This window comes from Lepisma saccharinum, chromosome 2 (genome assembly GCF_977018435.1).
Source record: "Lepisma saccharinum chromosome 2, izLepSacc3.1, whole genome shotgun sequence".
Lineage (NCBI taxonomy): Eukaryota > Metazoa > Arthropoda > Insecta > Zygentoma > Lepismatidae > Lepisma > Lepisma saccharinum.
In genome coordinates, this window is record NC_139230.1 from 204,604,113 (window position 1) to 204,629,332 (window position 25,220).

Sequence of the window (25,220 nt, forward strand, 5' to 3'; positions counted from 1 at the left end):
AAAAATTTATTACATGAGTACTCTCAACTTTGTTGCTGTAGCAATTTTGTTTCAGTGTTATACGTTTCTACAAACCAGATACCGACAAGTGGTGTTTCAATGAAATGTTTAACGATCATGCAAGACTGCATTTCACATTAATATCTGCTGTGTGACAGTGACGGTGCCAGAAAAACAGTGAGTGGGGAGGCAAAAGGGATAGGAGGCTATTTACTGGAGAGCAGAAACATTTACTATATACTTCAATATTATACAAAACTGTATGTATTTTTATTGTTTTTTTTTACATATTGTTTGAAATAGAATCATATGTCACCAAATGTTACTGCACATCCTGAATTTATGGTATGTTGTAATATATTCAACAGCATCAGGCCATGCCAACATCTTATAATTAGGTTACTAACTATATCCAAAATATGTATTGTTTTTGGAAAAAATGTGCTTTTTTGTGAAAAAATCTGTGTTAATTTCATATATATACATTTGAATATTTAAAGTTCCTTGTTTTTTCCCTACTAATCAACCCGATATATATTTAAAGCATACATACAACGAAACCTTGATTATACATTTTCCAGTGACCTATGGCGAGAAACACCAAGAATACAGGAAAATGTAAAATTTGAGAAATATATTTCTAACATTTTATTTTTCGGAACTGCTGAGAATATTAATAATTTAAATTTAATCGTACTATTAAATCAAGATTTGTAAAATTGGGGTTCCGCTGTTTTTTTGTTTTCTTTTAATTTAATTTTGTAGTTACAACTTTGTTGTTTATTTTCTAGTTCCAAACATTATGTGAAAGTAGCAGATTATATGAACCTGGATCCCAATACATGGAGTTTGTGAAGCGACTGCAAATTCCAGCTGTGCAGAGAAAAGACTCCGGCCAACTTCCATTTAGTTTTGAAGCTTACACAGAGGGCTCAACTAGTCTTTTGGAGAAAGAGAGAAAATCTACAGGCTCCATTGAAAGTGAAGACTTCTCACAAGGGGGTAAGATTTTAATTTTTGCACAGTTTTGCAGTTTTATTTTGATAAATCAGTGTTGTGTTAGTTCCATACACTTGACATAAAGAAAAGTACTTATATTCATTCTTTAGTATTGAACACTTAAAGGGAAAATACAGGACCTTTTAACGGTGTGCCATAATCTGACTGTGTTATAGGTATCAGAATGTATGAGATTTAAACAGCAATACTAGCTAACATCTTTTTTTTTCCATGTGTGTGGAAAATGGCCTCATTGGAGAAAGTAATGTGGAAATAAAATACTCAGTCTCTTTGTGATCTGCCACATCATGATGATGGCAAACAATTGTCAATTTGGGTTATTATTTGTTTGACGTTGTTGCAAGAGTTGAACATTGTAAGTACACAAGCAAAGTCTGTGATGCCCCACATAGTGAGTAGTTGAGCAAGGATTTCATAGTTGCTATCTTCTTCGATCATTTTTCTCCCATGAACATTTAGCCAGACTGCAAAATATAGAGGGCCTACATATCAGCCATGAGTGTAACCACACCCCCTGGCCTGAACAACGCTACCCAGTAATGTTCCCCACTCCCTCATCTCCATCGCTACCCCTACCTTCCCCCACATCATACCATACCACCCAGTTTGCAAGCCTTGTGCCTCCCCGATGGCACCACTGTGCATAAAGTGGACTTAAAACACCAAATCAACTCAACACAACCCAACAACAAGTCTTGTGAGAGAACCACATTTTTAGCATGCAATGCTAATTGGATATTATCCATTCTCAAGTGCCAGCCTCTAGTGTGTGTGCCGACCTCCGTGGTAGAGTGGTTAGCACAGCATGCTACAATGCCAGGGTCCCAGGTTAAAATCCTTGCCTGGGTATGGGTGTTCTTCATGAGTGTCCCTTCATCACTTTCATAATTTCATCATATCATCACTGATCCTTATCTTCATGATTAAGTAAAAGTGGCAGAAAAGCAAAGTAAAATAAATCAAATCAATAAACAACGGTGCTTTAAAATTATACTCATTGTAATTCTAAGTTTTGAGAGAAGAGGTGCTCCCCCAAATCATAGTGTTAGAGTAAGTATAGTTTAAAGCACTAGACAATGTCTAATTAACATTGCATGCTAATGTAGAACCATTGTCACTAACATTCAGAGAACAACCACATTTTTCTGTACCATCTATAACTTCGATCTGGACTTGGCAACTATGCAGGTTGAACTTGCACTTCCATTTCCACCATATTTCTCTCTTCTACATCTGAAGATGCAGCTTGTGGCTGTGAAAATTTAAATTTTTTTCCAGTGTCTGGTGAATGTTTTCTTTTTCCGTACATATATATTACGGCTGAGCTGATATCACTGGTATCGGTATTGGAAATTATCGGTTCAAATTTAATCGCTGATACTGGCCAATACTTAGCCAAAGTCCACGTGTGTGTTGGGTGGGGGAAGGGGTGCAGTGTAAGAAGAAGGGAGGGTTGGGAATGGTAATCAAGGGTGGTGATGGGTTTCCACGTTTCATGAGTTTGATGCAAAGCTTGATAGCTGTCCTTTGCTTCTGTTTCAAATTCACGTTTTGATACAATCTACATGCGATCAGTTGATAACCTTGAATGGAAAACTGAATCATTGAACTATGTTTGTAACATGACTAAACAATTGCAGCCATGTTGCTTTACCACTACACAAACACACATTCGACTCTTTGTTTTCTTTCTTTATGAGCAGTCTAACTATATTTTTAACTCTCTTTGTACACACACGCACACACATATAATGTGAAGCAAGTAGAAAACACGTGCCAGACACAAATGTTTGCAGTGACGAGCTGCATTATCAGGCATAGGCAAAATACAGTGTACATGGAAGGCAGTGTTGCCCTGCAAAATTGACAGATCAAGAGTAAGGATGAAGTTGGTACAAAACAACATGGTCCTCCAGCCAGGCATGTTGAAAAGTGTGTGGCAAAGTGGGAGTGTTCAGGGGATGGGGTAAGGTGAACAGCATGTGGGAGGGGTGTAGACTTAAGTTGGCTGAGGTTGGGATTTTGGCCATGTTCGAATCGGCAGAAGCTGTCACCTACAGCACCGTTTTCCCTGCAGAATCTGCCTAGTGACAACGCCTGAATCTGCGGCACAGGTGGAGTTGGAGGAGAGAGGTGGAAGGTGCAAAAAGTGCACACTTCAACTCACTGCAATCCTGTACTTGGCAGCCATATTGCAACTTTCACTTTGAAGAGACAATTAAAAACTCAATGCTACATGGACATTTTATCAATAACACTGTGTGCAGAAAAATTGTAAAACAAGAAATCACATACCACATTTTTAATATGAGTAGTAAATAGGTGGAAATCATTGTGATGTTTGGTTGGCGCCTGCCTTCTGCTTCCGTACTTTGTGCCTACGCCCCAGAGTACAGTGGGTGACATTCAAGCTGACACCTGGTGGGAAAAATGGCAACCATACTGCAAGGCGGTATGTTGATTCGGACGATTTTGACAGCACAGGAAAGCATCAGGAGAAAACTGAATGGCCCTTGCCAATTTGGACACTGCCTTAGGGTGGGAAAGGTACTGAGTGTCCTTGTTCAGGCCAAGGGAAATGGTTGCACTCATGGTTGGTATGTCAACCCCCTCCAAATATTTTCATACTGGTGTTGGTGGATTGGTGTAACGAGTGGACATTGAAATTAATCAGCACTGTATTGATACTGCCAATATAGACAGTTCATACAAGTACTGATAATTTTACCAAACTGATATGTCAAGAATTAGTGCACAGTTCTGTCATTTTCTTATTATTTTTGTGAATAGTGAATGTAAAGGCATAATTCTAACACCACCTTTTTAAATAAGCAAATATCTAAATACACAGTTCCCCTTTCCCTGTTGCAGCCAGTATGTTGATTAAGGAGATGAATGAACCATTCAGGTTGTTCATGGAACATATACAATTTTATATTGGATTAATAGAATAATGGTTAATGGTAGCTGCAAATTTTATATTGGATCTTTACCAGTATTAGTAAGAACCTGGGGTTCATTACGAGAACTGCAAGAGAATTCAATGAAAATGAAGCACTGTTATCATTATTTAACCTATATGTTAGGCCCAAATTAGAGTACGCATCTATAATGTGGAGTACACAAACCAGTAAACAAATAAATCTTATTGAAAAAGTTCAAAATAAATTCACCCATTATGTAGTTTTTAGGATAGATGGTGCATATCCAAAGATGACACCTTATATTGAATTACTAATTAGATTAGACATTACCTCCCTTGCAACTCGTTTTTCTTTTCACATTTCTTAACGGCAAATTGGATTCTTCCTCTCTGCTTTCAAAAATAGCTTTTTATGTCCTCCATCCAAAATTGTGATCAAGAAAGCAACTCTTTGCAATTTCCCGCACTTGTACAAGATCCACAGAAATGGCTCCCCTGCGAAGAATGTGTAGCTTGTATAATGAATTTTTAGAGTAGGGCACTTGGACATATTTGCTAAATTTCCTGAGTATAAATGCAATTTAATAGACAACATTCTTACTTAATTTTATTTTTTTGTATTTTCTTTACTTTCTTTATGTGTATATACGAGGGTCATTTAGATTGAAGTGGCAACATATCTGGGAAATGAAAATGAAATTTGTTACTCACGTGAAGATGGTTACATTCCCTAATTCCCAGTGAACACATTGTCAGATATGTGGTAGACATTGGATACCGTTGAGAGCCCCAGTTTGTGAGAGGTTGTTGAGAGAGCACCCTATGGCACGAACAATGCTGGGAATATCACAAACGTTGGCCCCGAAGTGGTTCTTTCATTTTTGGAACAAATGAAACAAATCAAAATCGCAGGGCCTCGTATCTGGGGAATATGGCGGGTGCTCCAGTACCTCCCAACCCCATCGTCATAAGAGAGTCCGTACCACATGGGCAGTATGACATGTGGCATTGTCGTGAAGCAGAATTGGTCCAGACTGCAGGAGATGTGGTCGTTTGTGTCGCAAATCTGGCTGCAAATGGTGACTCAGGTACGAGGCATAGTATGCAGCATTTATGGTAACCCCTTGTGGCACTTGATGTGAGAGGATAATGCCTTCGTGGTCATAGGCCATTATCATCATGACCTTAACGTTCACTGGCTCTTGTTTCACATTCTTTAGGGTGCTATGTCACACACACACACCTCACTTTAACACCTAACACTGACCACACACACCGTAATACAGGAGCACGAACATGTTGATCCGATCGCTACACTGCCCAGGAACACACTATGCTCGTCATTTGTCTCCCGGCCAAACAACATGCGATCCACAGCAGTGTTGCCACTTCAATCTAAATATCCCACATATATATACACATACATTTATGAATGTAATTGTGTAAAATTTGATTAATTATTATCCACGGTAATGTATAAGTATGATATGTGTAACTTCTATATGTATTTTTTTTTATATTTGAAAATGTATATAAATATTCTTTTTATGTGTTTAAATCCCCAAATTGCACTGTGCACTGTAAAAGGGCAGATGCCTATGGTGCGCAGCATAATAAATAAATAAATAAATAAATAAATTCATATTAGTCCATCCTTAATATTATTTATATGCACAATGGAACTGCACTTATACATTTTTCAGGGAACACTTTAGGATTTTTTTAGTATGTTACATTATTGAAACTGAAGTAATTCACATCTCTATTTTTTTTCTTATAAATTACTAGATCTATGAAATGGAGTATTTTTTTTAGTATTTTCCAGTGTGTGTTTCATTTGTTTATCTTTTCAGCAAAAAATATTATGTTTTGAATTTCATCAGAAAATCATGACAATATGCAGTATTGCAAGTACAGTTTGAAGTGTCTAGAAGTATATTGTAATTTCTTTGATCTACTAAATCAAAAAGTGGAAATGTTCAGTAGAACAAATGTATTTTGCCAAATTAGTTACATAAATTAAATTTATTTTTTATTGCAGATAGAGATAAACCCAGTGGCATCCCTCACATGAAAGCTTGGAGCCCATCTGCTCAGGTATTAGGAAGCGATACAGATAGCATTTCCAGTAGTCACAGCAACAAGAGTCGAGACACATCTCCTACGGCAAGCCCTATGATCCCAGCAAGGAAAATTGTAACAGTGTCATCTGGAGATGAACTGGAAGCTGAAGATACTGGTAGGTATATGCTTGATGTTGTTATTAAGTAAGCTATTTCATAACCCACAATTGCAAAGGATACATGAGCATTTTCTCCAGGAAAGGAGTTGTACTATCAGTACATATAATTCAAGGTGTGGCAGAGACAATTAGACAGTTAAAATATGGCAGCATAGTGACATTTTTGTGTGCCATAGTGCAGAATTAGTAGTAGGAGGTAATTTCAGTGTGGAATAATGAAAAATTGACGTTTCAGATTTTGTTATCTGTTTGAGTTGTTGTTTTAAGTCCACTTTATGCACAGTAAGGCTAATCGGGACTGGACCTACAGTTTAAAGTGGGATCCGAACCACTTGTGCCTCCACCGGGTATCGAACCCGGGACCCCTTGATTAAAAGGCGATGACGCTACCACTGCGCCATCGGGGAGGCCCTGTTTGAGTTGTGATAAAATTAATATTCAAATGTTGTTAGTTTGAGTTGTGATGTTATGTTATTCAATGCACTATAGGTTTGTAAGGTAGTATCTTTTTATTTTATTTAAATTATTTTATGTCACTTTTCTACCTTTTGTGTTAATTGTGATGATACATCCAAAATTTGACCAGGGTTCAGACCTGGGACCTCTGACCTCATAGCACATTACTGTGACCACTCTGCCATGGAGGCTGACTATGGTAATGTCAGATTTATTTAATGATCCCCCTTCTTTGTTTGAATAAAGGTGCTGCTCTGTTACTCAATTACATTAGGTTATTGAGGTGATTCATAACACTGTCCTATGTAAATGTAAATAGGAAAACTTTGTAACATTATTTTATTGGAAATGACGAGAAAGATTAATTGCATAATCAGGGAAAAGGGGAGAGTTCAAACAAAATAAAATCCATGTTTCTGTGTTTCTCAAGTTTGATTTTGTTGAATTTCTTTTGCAGATGGAGGTTATCTCAGTTACAGCTCAAACCAAAGACCATGTATGTCAAAGGCAGCAGTCACACATACATTTAGGAAGCTTAAGACACCTTCAAGGTGCAGAGAATGTGATTCATATGTGTATTTTCAGGGAGCAGAGTGCAGTGAGGTAAGCAGTTGAGAATTGTCTAATGTTATACAGGGTGTCTGTAAGTGAAGTATACAGTTGCAAGTTACATGGAAAGTAAAACTGTAGTGAAGAAGGAACTTTTATTCCTGAAATACGTGCACTCTACAATGTGGACTCTATATGTTGTCTGCAGAATGTCCAGAATATTTCTGTTCCATGGTACCCTGTAGGATATCAGGTGTTACCTGTAGGAAATATGCATTCTTGCCTTCTTGGAGGTTTATGGTGGACATCACTTTTTTCATGTAGACAATGTTCATGATGAAGCTCCAAATAAAGAAACTGCCCAGAACAATGTCAGGTAAAAATAGTAAAGTGCTCCCCTGTGCTTTGCACCATGCCATGAAGGCGTATAGGGGATGTGGAGTTGGGGCCCCACACTTTCTTGATCACGGCTGAAGGTGGGGGTGATGTGATTATTACCATGTCCCTGGCCAGCTTTACCCTCCCCCCCCCCCCCGTTTCCTCCAGGTACCCACTTTATACGATGCTGGGTGGGCACCAAAGCAGCTTGAACAGGTGGAAAAAAATCCCAGTTCTCCCCCCACCTAGGATCGAACCTGGATCTCTCATGGTAGTCAGACAATGTCAGGAGATATTTTAATTCCATAATCCCAACACACACACGCTGCATTCTCCTGCAGAGATGTTATTTCTGTTTATAAGCAAACTAGTGCCACCACTCGCCAAACAAACTTCCACAGTTTCCTGGTATTTTCCCAATAAAAGCGGTCCTGCATGTTGTACTTTTCTTTGTACAATGACATGAAATTATATTCTACATTTGTGGACGTGATGGATAATAAAGAAAAGGTTGAATACCTGATTATTGCTGGTGCATGATCTTTACACATAAGCAAGGGCAAAGTTATAACTTGTACCTCGTTGGAAATGGTTTAGAGATCACATGAAGTGACATGAGCAGGACATTGTGGTATGATTTTTTTGTGTTGCATTTTTTAATTATTTTTTTTTGAGTTCATCTGTGCTACATAATCTGCTATTGTTAATTATATTGTTTTATTCCCTTGGATTTCTTGAGTCAAGATAATAAAGCATTAATTTTAGAATGAATGAATGAGTTAAAATTTTTGTGTGTGTCGACATATATAGCCATTTTGCACCCTCCAACGTATATGAGGATAAATCCTCTTATCTAATATCCTTACCTAAAGGTTAAAAAGGGGTGTAAAAGTCCCCTGAGGGGTTTAAAAGTGCAAGGTTGTAAAGAGACCTGCACAGAACAAACACAACACATTAGAGAAGTAAGGAGACTCTAAGAACTTCCTAAGAGACAGTGGAAAGGGCGCCAAACAGAGCTTTAATATTCGAAACCAAAATTGAATGAATCAGTTAAGTAATTAAAGTAATCAATTATGATTATACTCAGAGGTGAAACATGGAGATACACACACACACATGCACAGAATCAAGATGAAGTGCAGATATAAATAAATAAAAAGTATCTCGTCTTGTGTGCTTTCAAGTACATATTTGTACTAGTAAAACTTTGAAACTTGCACAGGGTGATAGCAATGGCTTTTCCAAGGACAGAAAATGCAAGGAAAAGAAATGCATTATTGTGACAAAACATCATGCCAGTGCTGAACACTTAATTTTAGGGATGGGACTGATTAATCGGTACTCTATCGGTATCGGCCGATATAGGCATATCGGTGTATTGGTAAAATTACCGATTATTTTACCGATCCGATATATCGATAAATATCTTATAATTTAGTGCAAAATTCTAACATTTTGTTGTAATTTTTATGGATAATCTCCATGCCCTTCTTTCTAAAAAGGTAAATGTCTAAATATTCGACTTCTTTGCATTGCAGTCACCTTGAAACACGCATTTATTAAGGAGATCAATGATCATTTCAGGTTCTTCAGGGACCATTTCTAATTTTATATCGGATCGGTAGAATATCGGTTATCGGTATCGGTAAATTTTATATCGGTACTTTATCGGTATTGGCCAAAATTTCATATCGGCCCATCCCTACTTAATTTCTTTGCACTGCCTGTTTATATTGATGATAATGTTGAGCTGTGATAGTGCTAGAAAAAAGAAAAAGTGGGGCAGGAGAGGGGGGATATTTTCTGCAGGGTCAGTCACATATAATATACCACTAAATATGATACAAAAATGAATGTTTGGGCTAAAAAAAAAATGTTCATGTAGTTGTTGTGTTTGTAAGGAGGCAGACCCCCTTCCCTCTGCTCCCCTTGTTGCACTGTCACCGATGGTGAGATGAACTTAGAATAAGTAACCTAGTAATTGTTAGAACACACAAAATAAGTCACTAAGTAATAAAGACCAGTTTGGCATGTACTTACTTGGTACTCGAGCTTTCACCACATCATGTAGCTTCCTCAGGAGATAGGACAAGTATAGTAAAGATTTAAGACATGGGAAGGTTAAAAAGGTTAAAGACTTTTAAAGGTTAAAAAGATAAAAGGACGATAGAAGGTAAAGGACAAAGCAGTGCCCTGTCACTCCTTTCTACTCCAACTGTGGCTGGCACCTCTTTGTTGAGTTGAGCACTGCTTTGTATTTTACATTTTATTGTCTTTTTATCTTTTTAACCTTTTTTCACCTTAACTTACCTTCCCATGTCTTAAATCTTTACTATACTTGTCCTATCTCCTGAGGAAGCCACATGATGTGGTGAAAGCTTGAGTACCAAGTAAGTACTCTCTCAACATCTTAATTGACCCCCCTGAAAAAAATCCAAGTCCTGAATTCGTAAATTTGGCAACATAGCGCTTCAGAGTCCAGAAATAGTATCCAACTTAGCAACAGTTTTTCTTTCTAAACGAAAACGCTCTTGTGAATTTCTTTCATTCTTTCACATTCCATGAGGTTAGAAACCCTACACCAGTAATAAAGGTAAAGTGTTCCCCTGTGCATAGCACCACGCCATGAAGGCGTATAGGGGGTGTGGGGGTAACGCCCCACACTTTCTTGATCCGGTCGTGAGTGGGGTGATGTGATCAGCATCACGCCCCTGACCGCCTTTACCCCCCAGGGTTTCCCCCAGATACCCATGTTATTCGACGCTGGGTAGGCACCGGGGCCGCTTCCATCGTTAGAAAAGTTCCCGGATTTGAACCGGCCGGGGATCGAACCCGGGACCTTTAGCATGGTACTCAGACGCGTTACCGACTGAGCCACCACGGCAACCAGTAATATAATATGTAATTAAACAAAAATCGTAAATTGGAAATATGAATATTGATATTTTTTTAAGAGTATTGGTCCTGAAATTGAAAATAGGGGAATTTATGTGCAGGTAGAAACACTGATCCGGTTCTCCACCACCTGGAGAGAATTGACATCACATTTCAGTGCAATGAAGCAAATTTATCTGGATTTTAGGCAAAATTACAATAAAGAAAATTGCACAATACCGGAAGATTCTACAAAGTGAGTCTTTTCCCTGATCTGTGGCGAAAAATGGTTCAGAACTCCTGCAAAATGTTCTTTCAACTGAGGTCAACTTGTTTTACAGAGTTTCACGTTAGTACTCTCCTGGAGTAGTTGGTTAGATGGTTGTCTTGTTATACTTTTTTGTCAAAGAACGAAACATTGTAGGTTCAAATCTCACCCACTCCTGATTTTTTTATTGTTATTTACCAAGTATGAAGTGTTGTAATAATGTAATATAAGATTATATTAAATCACTGTAAATATTTATGCGATGCATACCTCAGGAATGTTTCTACTCAACTTCTTGATTTTTCAGTGAATTGCAGTATTTTTGGCAAGACCTTTCTATTCATTCAGCTGCCAAACATTATGTTAACACACATTAAATATTTATGTGTCATAAATATATGTTCTTAAACAGGATGTTGTAATCAATGTGTCCCGGGTTTTATATCAGGTGGAGGCTCATTGCACAGTGGTTCGGATTCCTGTTTAAACTGTAGGTTCAGTCCCGATTAGCCTATCTGTGCATAAAGTAGACTTAAAACAACCACAACAACACACACATACACACAAATACGGTGTTCTTTGTTTCTGCTCTTCACTGCGGACCTAAAATATACTAAGGCTCGGAAGTTGGTAACCTAGAAAAAAGTTCAAGAGATGACCTATAAAATGCCTAAAAGTGATAAAAAAAAATTAAATTATTTTCCCTGTAAAAATGAAAGCTTATTTTTTTTTATAAATTACAAGAGAGTAAGTAGTCTAATAAGTCGATGAAGCCAGTTGTTTGATGGTTGAAACCACTGAAGCAAAGGGGAAGAGAGCAACTAAGTGATAATGTAGTTTTCTTTGTTTACTTCAAGGTTACATAAAATATACCTCAAGGTTTTTCTTTATAAATCATTCATCTCCTTTCATGTGGAGGCACATAGTGGTAGGTCCAGTCCCGATTAGCGTTTCGAAAATGACTTGCAGTTTTCCACCACAAAAATATGTTTTTCATAGTTTGAAGTTCGTTAGGATGCACTTGCAAGGTATCCCGTTGTTTTAATTTCACGCATATTTTATATTTCATATGTTGAATATCCCTTTGCTCTCTCTTTTCCTACAGTCTTTCGAAAAAAGCTGAAGTTTCTTGGCAACGCGGGTCTGGTTCAACTGACTCCTTTTCACTCTCCTGTATATTTTCACATGTAACCCCCTTGGTCCAGAGCCGATTTTGAGCAAAATGCAGAGTTTCAATTAAATGAGTGTAGATCGGAGGCTAATTGCCCTAGAGAGATGAGTGATATACAGTTGTACGCAGAATGAACCAGAGATTCAGACTATATGAAATTTATGCAAATTCGTCATATATGTGGTGGGGGGAGGGGCTAACTCTCAAAATTCCAAAATTTCGGGGAAAAAATGGGGTCCCCCCTCCCTCCAAGAAAAAAGTACATGACAGTGTCGACATGCACATGGAAATGATCGCTGACATGTAAGAAACACAAAAATATTTGCATTATTATCATATGACCAATGTAACATGAGTTGTACCCCCAAAAGGAATCGTCGGCACGCCACTGATTCAAGCTTCAAAATGCAGCAGTACCTTGAAATGACTTTAGCTCAGAGACTATTTGCCCTGGAGATATGAATGATATACCGTTGTACGCAGAATGAATCGCAGATTCAGAAGATATATAATTTATGCACATTCGGCGTACGTATGGAGGGGGAAAGGGGGGAAGTCCCCTGAAAAATACTTTTTTTTTAAAAAAAAAAAAGGGTTTATCCCCCCCCATGAAAAAAAGGATGTTAAAAGTTCAAAATACACATAGAAATTATCGCTGGCATGTAAGAAACAGAAAAATATTTGCATCATTGTCATATGACCAATGTAACGCGAGTTGTACCCCTGAAACGAAAGGCTTGTACGCCACTGTCTCAAGCTTCAGAATTGATTGAAATGCAGTTACATTGAGATGACTATAGCTCAGAAACTAAATGCCCTAGAGATATGAAAGATATACCATTGTATGCAGAATGAATCACAGATTCAGACGATATATAATTTATGCACATTCGGCATATATATGGAGGGGGAAAGGGGGAAAATCCCCTGAAAAATATTTCTTTCCCCCACCCATCCCTCGAAAAAAAGGATGTCAAAATGCACAAAATGCAAAATTTATGCAAATTCGGTGTATATACAGAGGAGGAAGGGAGGAAACCCCCCAAAAATAATTGTAAAAAAATGTAGGAAGAAGAGTACAAATAAGAAGGTTTCTTCGTATTTACCTTTCCTGCTCCAGCTCCCAGGCTTGGTCTGGAGCCATGATGCCTTACTTCTGGTGGTAGTCCATAAAACATGGCTCCAGACACAGGGGCACCTTGCAGGTAATGCAGCGGCATCTACTTCGCTGTGAAGTTTGTGGCCCGCACAGCACACATCTCCATTGTTCCCGTGTCATGGTGGGGAAGTGACGGAAGCCACTAACCTCGTAGTGCATGTTGGTGGATGGAGACGAACTTGATGATGGTCCTAGTTGTGCCGCACCTTGCGGAGCTGGGGTTCGAGTGCCTCACCTGCCACTTGTCCCTAAAAGACTTATAGCCAACTTCTCACGGAACTCACAGTGCCTCACGTTCTGATGAAATGTCTTGAAGAACAGGTAGGCGTTGAGGATACATAGGTCAAGTAGGTGGAAGAAGAGCTTGACAGTCCACTTCATGCATTTTCGTTGGACACCGTAGGAATTAGTCATGTGATCGGCCTTGTCAACATAACCCATGTGGCTATTGTATTCGCATACAATAGCTGGCTTGAGTATGTTGCCATGGTCATCCAAGAAATTTCCCTCAGCTGGTGACTGATGGATGTTCGTCAACAGGTACACCTCTCTCTTGTCTTTCCAACATATCACAGTCAAGTCATTCTTCACCCGAACATGTAGGTCACCTCTCTTCAGCTTCAAGTCAGTCTTTGAAAAGTTGGGTGGGATGCCTTTTCATCGGGGATTGACGGTCCTGCAGCAATAGATAGTTCTTGTTGCGAGATCATCAAATAGCTCTGGAGAAGAGAAGTAGTTGTCTATAAATAATTTATGACCAACTCCCTTCACCTTCTCCATCAACGCTACAACTAAACCATGCGTCGCTGATGTCGTGGCAGTCGCTCTGTTCTTGTCCTTGCCCAGATATATGGTCATGTCATAGGTGTATCCCAAAGAATCACAGATTTGTAGATCTTGATCCCAAACCTCTTGTGTTTCTTTGGAATATACTGTTTGAAGATGACTTTCCCTTTGTACAAGACCATAGCTTCATCAACTGCTAAATGCTCTGTAGGATAGAAGCAATTAGAGCTAAGCTCATTGATATTGTCAAAGACAAACCTCATCTTCCACAGCCTGTCATAATCGGTATCTTGGGGAGAGGGGTTCTTCGTGTAGTCCTCAAAGTGTAGGAATCTGAGCAAGTGATAAAAGCTGTTACGTGAAATCTGTTGTCCATAAAACTGTGTGTGAAGGTGGGGTTTTCCGGACCAGTAGTCTCGCCAACGTATTCTGCGGTCATGTCCCATCAGTATTGTCAAACCAACGAAAGTCTTCATTTCGTCAATGGTCACGTCACGTTCGGGCTTTGTCGTTGGGTGCTTTGTGATATGTTGCTGGTAGTACCTATTGGTCTCAGTCACCAGATGCTGGAAGATTTCTTCAGAGAAAGTCAAGGAAAAAAAGTCCAAGGAAGAGGATGCATCGTCAATGTGTCGAACCTTCAGTCCAGTCTGTCCTAGGAAAGGTTGGGGGTTGGGAGCAGTTCTACCAGTTTGAGAAGGGGTTTGCCAGTCAGATGGAGCAGGAGGAGGGGATGATATGTCTTTGTGACATATCATCAGAATCAGATTCTGATGATATATCAGAGGGAATGTCAAGCTCTTCTTCATCCCACTCGGAGTCTGTATCCATATCCTCCAGCTCATCTCGAATTTCATCAGAACGGAGATCACCGGGGGCAGCCATGGTCGACTATAAGCCTTTTGGGGACACAGCAGGCACAAACGACACTAGCACACTTTTCACACCACAAGAAAAACACGTAGATGACAAAAAAGTCCTTGGAAGTCTGTCACTTCACTCAAAAAATATCCTCGCACTTGGGCACAAAACGACACACACCTACGCACAACTTTCACGGATGAAAAGCTAGAATGCAGTGAAAAATGAGTGCTGATTCTTGCAGCTGCTTGAAATTCTATTTCTAGACAAACAAGGTAACCTGTGGTGCAACTTGTGGAACACTTGTGCTCAAAAACAAAGGTTTCCTTCAGCGCACCTCGAAATTCCACTCTCTCAATGCAGATTCAACAACCAGTCTTCCCCCACCCCCACCCCCTGCTTGGGCCCGCACGGAAAACTTTCATTTTGACATCGGATACTGATAAACAAGCTTCCTTTGAATGCAGTTACCAGGCGGGAGTGAAAAGCATTGCTTTAGAACAGTGGTTTCCAACTTCAAAAGGTCTGAGCGCCAAAATTATATCCAGCAGTTGATTGGCGGGCCACATTTTTTTTGGGGGGGGGGGGGGTTAAAAATTACAAAAATTGTAAGTACTGAACTGAGAATGTAGTACTTACTTTCGCATGACCTAAATTTCTAAAATAAGGCATTAAAAACAATGGAATCACAAATCAAAATTGTATAATTACAATTTATTTCACAAAAACCCAATACTTATGGATGAATTGAAAGAAATGAAAAACACACCATACAAATAAGAATCCTTCATAGTAAGTGTTCAATGTGAAAATTGAGGCCGATCTGCTTCTTTTATTAAAGTTGGAATGTCCACTTCAATTTCTGTATTTGAAAGTATCAGAAGATGAAGCAGTGAAGAATCTACCAATCGACTTCTGTAGCGGTTCTTGATGAACTTCATTGAAGAAGAAACCCTTTCACACGTGTATGTGCTGCCGAACATCCATGTCATTATTTGTCCAAAACTACGAAGGTTTGGAAAGCTTTCCTTTGAAAGGTATTTGAAAAACTCTGGCCCCTTTTCTTGGCTAGTTTGAAGGAACATATCGCCTTGCAAATCACACAATTCAAGTTGGAGAGAAGCTTCTTGTTCTTCGATGTTAACGCCAAGAGGATTGCTAAATAGCTGGATGCTGCTTTAAGTTCTTCAAAATATTTAGTCTGTAGTCAAACTAATCCATTATTTCTTTAATATTTGCACTGAATTAAAAAAAATGTCAAGTGTTTCTTCATCATTTGCTAGCCGCCGACAGCTTGGAAAATGGACCAGGTTATTCCTCTCCAAAGTAACGTTGAAAATCTTCAGTTTATTACGAAACCCATCTATGTTTCCCATTAAATCTGACACCAGCTGGTTTCTTTCCTGCAGTTTCAAGTTCAGTTCGTTCAGATGACCTGTGATATCTGTTATAAACGCCAGTTGTTTAAGGAAGTCCATACTCTGAAACTGTTTCTTCAGTAAAAATAAAACATATTTTAATAAAAATACATAAAATTAATGTATTTTGCAAACTGGCTTCACGGGCCGCAAAAAATGGCATGCGGCCCGCGGGCCGCCAGTTGGAAACCTCTGCTTTAGAACAACAAAACCGGTCTTCCTTTGTCGGCAAAAATTTTCCCTTGAAAAGAGACGCGAAAGAGAAGTCCCTTTTCCCGCCTTTTCCCCTCCATTTTCATGAAGAATAAAAAAGTGCAAGAAACATTTCTGTTAATTACATGTGTTAGGAACAATATAAAAAAAAAAATCGAAATTCTAGCCAAAAATAGAAAAGTTATAATGTAAAAACTACGACCTTGACACAGCATCTCGACTGAGACGCTTGGGACCCAAAAGGTTAAACAAACAACAAAAGACTTTATAACTAAACGATTGCTTGTTCAAAACACAGAATTTTCACACAATTTACAAAATATGACAAAACACCAATAGAAATGTTCATCATTTTTCCCTTTCAGCATTTCTCAATTTTTCTGAATTAGTTTCCTCATAAAAATTGCCATGAGGAAATTATAGATAGACATGACATTATGTGTGAATTGGCTTCTTCAAACTGGTAGCAAAGTTTAATATGAGCTCCCTGGAAAAGAAGTAACATGCTTGATTCTCACGAGATAGGTCATAGGTTAGATTCTCAACCTAGGCAGGATTTTTTTCAAGAGTACATCGTTGGGTGTAAAGTTTATCCACCATGCTAAGAAGTTAACATTGATCTCTGTATTTCACGAGGTGAAAGGAAATAGTAAGAGGAAGTTATTTCGATGATAGGAGGAAGTCACATGCCACGTGGAATGCACAGAATCAAGTTACATAGAGCTAAGTCTGTGATGGTGGTTTCGAATATTGCAAAGTTAGTGGGGAAAGTTTGTTAAGATCTGATACTCATACTTTCTGCTGAAATATGACAAACATTTTAGATACAAAGTAGTGACGAATTAACGATCATTATGAGGTTTTGAATTGTTTGTTTGTCACTCACTATATAAATACTTATTACGTAGTAGTTTCTTATCGCATGGGCCTCCGTCGCAATAACCATTTACTTATGTTAATTGTCGATTAACTCTTAGTTTTAGATGCATGGTAAGATGGTGGTTAGGGGATTGACAACAAAGGAATGATCATAAGATTACCAATCTTAGCAATTTGAACTCATTAAACTCTCTCCTTTGTTACAGTAATGCACTACATCACTACTTAACATAACTGTATATCTTTTTTTTAGTATATCGAAATAATCAATATTTTAGGTGTCAGTGAAGAAAATAAACAATACATAAATTAAATAACATTACATTTTGCATCCTGAATACATATATGTGATTTGTGAATTAATCATGATGTGTGTGTTAACACAACATATGAACAATAACTAAAAAAAATGTAACCTTAAATCCTGGAAATGTGCAACTTCTAAGGGGGAAAAAGCGCAGAAGGGACATCCCTCAAGTGTGCATCAGATTCATTTTTTAAATATTCTAATATCAATGGTCTCTGTTCAGCAAACAAAAAAAAATGAGAGGAGAGGGTTGGATTTGAACCCGCGACCTTTCAAGCCTCTCACCGCAGAGTTTTTCTTCTAGTAGAAAGACCAACTCAAAGTTGGCTACTCTCACCTGGACCCGAAGTGCAATTTTGCTAAGTTTACGAATTCGGGACTTAGAATTCTTTCGGGGCGGTCAAATAAGATGTTGCGAAGAGTACATGCCAAATTGGTCTTTATCACTTAGTGAAATGATGGCATATGGTGTAAGTTATTCCTTATCCACACAAAATAAGTGTCAATAAATCAAGCAATTTTATAAATATTCAAGGAATATTGCGTAACTGGGAAACAAGAGTTTCACATGAGAAATTTTGTTGTCGGAATTAACTTATGTTGAAGTAAATATTACCATGACAATAAATTAACCCTGTTATGTAAGAGCGTATGCTATATAATATAATTAAATCTAAGAGTAATTTATGTACACATTATTTGTTTTTCCCTTTTCCACCACTTGACCATGTTTGAACAAAATTGTGGCATTTGTACTTCATCCATTGGTGTAGCTATTATTTAACTGCCAATACAATGAATTAGTGTCCTGGCATAACGTAAATGCTGTAGATATGCAGGTATGCCAGATTTATTTGATGTCATGTTCATTATGTACATTTGAATGTTTACCTAAAATGAAATTACTGAGTAATGCCCTTCTTTTTACCCATAGTGTGGCCTTGCTTGTCATAAGAAGTGTTTGGAAACATTGGCAATTCAGTGTGGGCACAAAAGGTTACCACGTAAAATGACAACATTTGGTGTGGATTTAGGTCAGCACTTGGCAGAAACTCAAGCTTCTATTCCTCACATTGTGTGCAAGTGTGTTCATGAAATTGACTCCAGGGGGAAGCTTATTAAGGTATGTATATCTAAATATCTGCCCAATATTTACTGTTGGTTTTTACAAACACTGTTTTCAGTGATTTTGTTCCTTGATACATCTGATATCAAATTTTAGCTTACGCAAGTAATCCTTCTCAGATGAGAGGTTTTTAAGGGTATGTTTTTCAATCATGCAGTGATGCACAAAAAGTTGTAGGAGAGCAACTATTTATCATAGACAGTGGGGAGTCACAGCTTGTGGGAAGAAAAGTTTCAGTATCCACTTCATGAGAAACAAAATTAGAAGTAGAAGAAGAAAATTTAAATTTTGCACAAAAATCCTATTTGGAGAGTCTATGTGAGCTGCAGTGGTTCCCTGAAAAGATTTTTTTTGAGTTAAGTACCCTTTCCTTCTTCTAAATGCACCTGTATCAAAATAGAATGTGTCAACCTCTATGGCGAAGTGGTTAGCACAGCATGCTACGACACCAGGGGTCCCGGGTTTGAATCCCAGCCTGGGCATAGGTGTTTTTTGTGAGTGTCCCTTCATCAATTTAATCATATCATCTAGTGATGTGACGAAGCTGAAAAATTTACTGATGCCGATGTACTTACTGATACCGATTCTGATACATAAGATTATTCAACAGAAATGGAATATAAGACGTAAGTGAGTTACTAAACATAAAAAAGAAATGAATGTTATTTTCAGCATGACAAAAATAAATTTGCTATGTACATTTCTATTGCATATTATATGTATATATACATACATATTTTCAGAGATATAACATTAGTACACAAGTAGTTCTTTGAAATGTAAAATGAATTCTTGTTCTTTATATTGTAAATTTAATGCTGGCAGATTCAACTTCAGAAACATAAGTTTTTGAAGCACTTGTGGAAGTAATCTACTTCTCCTCGTATCGCAAATCTGTCCAGCAACACTGAACGCTCGTTCACTGAATACTGATGCAGCAGGTATGGCTAAGTATTTTCTCACCACTTGCTTCAGGTTTGGATACTAATTTTTGAGTTTCCAATACAACAGCGAATCCTGGTCACATGGAATAGTCGGTTCAGCAATGTACTGTTCTATTTCTTATTTTGAGGTATCCTCTGAATGAGAGTTTACAATAATTTTATCACCAAAACTCCATAGTGATGAAGATCCATAACCTAATTTTCAATAAATCTTACAAAATTAGAATATAAAACTTATTAGAAGGTGGAACTCTGATATTATCGGTACCGATTTAAATATTGGATTTTTGCCGATGCCAATATGTCAATTTCTGCCGATATTCATACATCAGTAATCAGCTTTGGCACATCCCTAATATAATCATTCATTCTCACCTTATCTTTGCAATTAGCCAAAAGTGTAAAAAGGAAGCAAATAAACCAAATCCATCAATGGATTAATTGATTGATTGATTTGGTGTTTTAAGTCCAAATTATACGCAGTAAGGCTAATTGGGACTGGACCTACAGTTTAAAGTGGGAGCCGAACCACTATGTGCCTTCACCGGGTATCAAACCTGGGACCCCTTAATTACAAGGCAATGACGCTACCAATGCACCATTTTACTTCCTGTGAAAGCCCTGGCTATTCCATCTCAAGTAAAACAAACTTCAAGTCTTCACAACATATAGTTCTCATTCTATGATTTTTTAAAAGCATATCTGCACATTTGACAAACATACAATACTTGTATTGTGTTGTAATTTGTTACCTTTGTGTGTGAACAAAAAATACAGAACTGAAATACCACCTGTAGTTTTGGGGAGATGACATGCTAATTGCTATCGTGTGGTAACAGTATGTGTACAGTCCAGCCAGGGAAGACAAAACTACCTGGAAAGGTATATTCCAAATGTGAGAGGGGAAGCAGGTAGAAGCACCAGCCAAACTACGCTGTGATATTTCGTTGATATAGATTTGCTTGTTTTTATTTTCATTCTGAACCCTTCCATAATTTGAAACATATTTCTACTTACTTAATTGATATTTTCACAGCAAACTATTTTCATCGAACCCCTTCCTTCTCAAAATATCATTGCTGCCACAGACCTCCAGGTATAAACATGAGCCTTTTTTTATGGGTCAACTTTAAGCCAAACATTTTGTAGAGGGGGATACTATCATGGCGGCGAGCATACCTTCGTATTTCTACAACTATTTTGAAGATTGTGAGTCATTGCACCACACAAAATTGTAATTATTAAGTTTACTAAAAAGTATATAACTCTACATATTACACTCCGCAAGTGAGTACAAATAATTTCTTCACAAAAATGAAAACTTAACAAGCTCTAATGTGTATATTTTTAGCCCCAGGACTATGCATGGTTTCAAATAAAAACTCATCGTTTTCAGTCTTAATTAGAGGTATGTGATTTCTGCCGTCACCCCTATTTTGACACTGAACAAGTCCAGTTGGCGCATGCGCACTTTTGTCCATGGTTTTGGCTAAGGCAGCCGGACTGTATGTGCCAGTTATCTGCTAAATGTTGCAGTGTTATTGGCACTTAAAATATAGACTATGGGAAAATGAAAATCAGTTTGTGAATTCCATGCAGCGCCAGGTTGTCAGTTTCACTGAGGTCCATTTTAGATTGGGCTTTGTCAATGATACATACTCCAGGGGTGGCTGCCCTGCATATCGCCACACTGTGGCATCAACTGTGGGTTTTCCCACATTAAGTCCATGCTCCTGGCACTTTTTAACTATGCTACAATGTAGGATTCACTTTCAGTGGCCACTCTGCTAGCAGACACAACAAGCACTAATGCATGTGTGGTGTAAGTTTCACAACCCTGCAATTCGCTTGCGGCACAGTGCCACATTTGAAACTTGTCCAGATGGAATTGAGTCAACATCTGTACACATACATCTTCAGAAGTTCATGATGCAGTGAAATGTACTTCCCATATCTCTATGCAGAAATTACCAAACACATGAAAGATATGTGACATATTATGGAATTTTTTAAATTTCTTCACAGTTCATATTGTCCCCAGTTCTTCACACATGCCTTTTCTAATTTTACATTGAATAAATGTCTGAACTTATCAATGATCAATTTTTGATGTTATGATTTCCCCCACTTTTTTTTTTTTTTGTAAAATCTCATGTGTACTACACAACTTATATTTTTTATATTTATTTCTTATTTTTCTTCTCAGGGTATTTACAGAGTTTCAGGTGTTAAATCTAAAGTGGAAAAATTATGTCAAGCCTTTGAAAATGGCGCTGAACTGGTTGATCTGACTGACATACATCCCAATGTAATAGCAAATGTTTTGAAGTTGTATCTTCGACAGTTACCTGAGCCACTTTTAACCTTCAGATTATATTCTGAATTTGTCAGGTAAGTGTTGAGTTGATGAATGCATTGAATGATTGGAGTAAAACATAAGTTACAAAACTTATTTAATAGTATTTTAACGAATTGTTAACATTTTGCAAATTGCCACACCTAGTTTTGAACAAACTTCCAGCGAGGAATTTATGATTTTTCCACATCTTGCACGCAAATGTCAGACTGAAACAAAACTAACTACTTTACTTACTTAGTCGCGTCCTCTTCTACCTGCCGGTGTCGAGGGGTTACAGAGAGTTCTCCAGACGTTTCTGTCCATCGCCTTTTCCTGTGCCTCTTTCCATCTTATGCTTCCTTTCTCCAAAATCTCTTTGACACTCATATTCCATGTCTTTCTTGGTCTTCCTTTTGGTCTTGTTCCTTGTGGACGTGCTTCCAAACAATGGAAATGAGGTACCTTCGAAGAATAAGTGGGAAAACCAGGAAAGATCGGATAAGGAATCAAACCATCCGGCAATCTTTAAATGCTCAGCCACTACAAGAAACAGTTGAACGTAATCAACTCAGATGGTTCGGCCATTTGAGCAGAATGAGTGAGACGAGACTGCCAAAACAAAACTAACTAAAAAGGGAATAATGTACAATTCCGGGGCACATCCTTGAAGCAAACAAAATCTCTAACTCAGTCTGCTTTAAGGAAACACTTATTATGCCAATTTATTGTGAACAGTTTGTGTGACACATGGCAATTGGCAAAACACTTTTAGGGATGTGGTTTGAAAATTGACAGAGATGGTGCTGGTGTTACCTATTTTGAAATTTGGTTGTTAGGTGGTGCTGATGTCGATTAGTTCTAAAATCAGTCAGTATATCTTATGGTTCAAAAATCACTTGAAATCATGATGGTTGAATTTACATATGCAGTGGGCGGAAGTGGCACACTACTTATAGCATCGCTACTGTAGTTAGCTACAATTTGTAACACTATATTTTGAAAATTGTAGGTAGCTGTAGCGATGCTACAAAATTCCTGTAGTTGTAGCAAAAATTTCACTACAGCTACATTTCTTCTTAGAATTTTGAGGAAAATAGTGAGTGTGGCAAGAGCGTAAAAAAATTGACAATAACGTTTACTTTTAAAGAAGGTTCATAAAGACAAAGATATATGGATAATCTAGATTATAAATATCTTGATATCGCAGTTATAGATATCCGTGTAATTTATTTCATTAGTATCTGAATAATTCCCAAATATATATCCAAATAACTAACTGACATATATGAATATATTCCAGCTAACAGCTATGTTTTTTGAGCTGTATCACTATTTTGGGAAGAGGCATACCTCGTTTGTGGCATCCCTGAAAAAAAAATGCCTTGTTTGTGCCATGCCTGGAACAAATCCTGTGGATATTCATAGTGCCAAGAGACAGCAAAATGTCATTAATTACTGTGTAAAACACAACATGCAGTGCAAAAACGAGTGATTCATTTCCACTAGAATGACAAAGCAATAATGCCAGCAATGAATGTCTCAGTACATTAACAGCATTGATCATTGTCATTATACAGGATCTCACCAGCAATAAATTAATGATAACATACACTTTCTGGAATTACAATTTTCGTCATAATGTTTGTTCACAGATTTTAAAATTACACTACTTTTAGAACACTGGTTTGCACTTCAGTTTCCTCAATATATTTTGTGATATTGTAAAAAGTGCGTACAAGTTATTGATTTTCCTACAGAGACGACAGTTTTCTTTAGTTAATGTAGAGTTTCCAAATTTATGTATTTTCCTACTTGTATGTCACATTTCTGTAACTTTCATTAATCATGACAATGAGGATGAATTGTTTCTTTAGTAATTCTCTTAACTATAATCGCTTCTGCCACTTTTGGCTAATTGTGAGAATGAGGATGAATGATGATGACCAGTGTGGGGAATGGAGGAGCAGGAGGATCCCATCTTCCCAACTAGGTGTCTTTTCTACTTTTTGTTTTTGAGTTCACTTTATGCACAGATAAGCTTACATAATTAAAATGGACTCTTAAAGAGCAGATGACAAAACAGGCAGGAACCAGTGGATCCAACATAGTGGATTGTGTTTTGAGTGCCTCATTGGCTTTGCAACTTTGAATGTCTTGTTTTTTTTACCTTATATTGAACGGACAGAAGCTCGAGATCGCGCAGGGTCAGGTTTCTATGGTGTAGTTGTGTATAGGTGTAATCATTAATTTGAATAACACCCTAATTGCAATACTCATATATCAAATTTGAATTGATATGCCAGTTATTCTCAAACATTATAGTAAAAATAAGTAACTGAAGTAACAATTCTATCAAAATTATCAAATGATGGGAATCATGATAATAAATAACAGGATCTATTTTTCCAGTAAGTACAGCTATCATACTAGGGTCTTCTTTTGAATATCCATATGATTGTGTTAAGTTTTTATGCAGAAGTAGTGCAAAGTAGCGAGTAGCGAACAGGAGTAGCGTAGTGAGCTACTTTTTGGTAAGCTACATTTTGGAAGAGTAGCTGTATCTGTAGCGAAGCTACTTTTATAATGTAGCATTCTGATCACTGTTTTGAAAATTGGTCGTGAATGAAACAAGAGCTCGCATATTTAAAAACTCCATTGATGATGGTGCTGACATCAAATGGTTAAAAAATTGCCACTTACCGGTATGTGGAATAGTTTGAAAATTGGTAATTGCTCCATTCATGACACACGTTGAGTGTAGTTCTTAGATGGTCCAACAGATGGTGTTCATCTGATCTAATTTGAAAATCTGTCAATGGATCATGCTGAAATCAGATAATTTGAAAATCTCAATATTTATATATATATATATATATATATATATATATATATATATATATATATATATATATATATATATCAGGGTGGCGACAGACCTGGAAAACCTGGAAAACCGGGAAAAGTCAGGGAATTTGAGGTGTGAAAAAAAGTCAGGGAAATGTCAGGGAATTTCGTCTTCATTGACTTTTTTAAAATTTTTTTTTATTTATTTAAAGATATCGTTATGGAACTCTGCACGGGAACAGGATATGTCGTTCGTAAGTTTCGGCCTGAACTTTTAGGCATCTTTTATGCGCAACACAACCAGTGAGAGTGAGTGAGTGAGTGAGTGAGAGAGAGATAAATTTCTCTCGCCCGGGCTTCTCGGCGGGAATTTTAAATTTGAACACTCTTTGGAGGAAAATTGTTATAACTCGGGCACTATGTGAGCAATCTACTTCGGATAAGTTTTGTTTTGCAGCTAAAAC

At 37.6% G+C, this 25,220-nt stretch overlaps 1 protein-coding gene across 2 annotated transcripts in view; it reads left to right on the plus strand.

Annotated features, from left to right (window-relative positions):
• LOC145984280 (rho GTPase-activating protein 45-like) overlaps positions 1–25,220 on the plus strand; it is a 173,435-nt gene that overhangs the window by 111,877 nt on the left and 36,338 nt on the right. For both annotated transcript variants that reach the window (XM_083117917.1, XM_083117916.1), the window contains exons 11-15: positions 792–1,002; positions 5,985–6,182; positions 7,099–7,244; positions 18,439–18,627; positions 21,781–21,965. In XM_083117917.1, the coding sequence (XP_082974043.1) occupies positions 792–1,002; positions 5,985–6,182; positions 7,099–7,244; positions 18,439–18,627; positions 21,781–21,965 (929 nt within the window). The remainder of the gene's footprint in view (positions 1–791; positions 1,003–5,984; positions 6,183–7,098; positions 7,245–18,438; positions 18,628–21,780; positions 21,966–25,220) is intronic.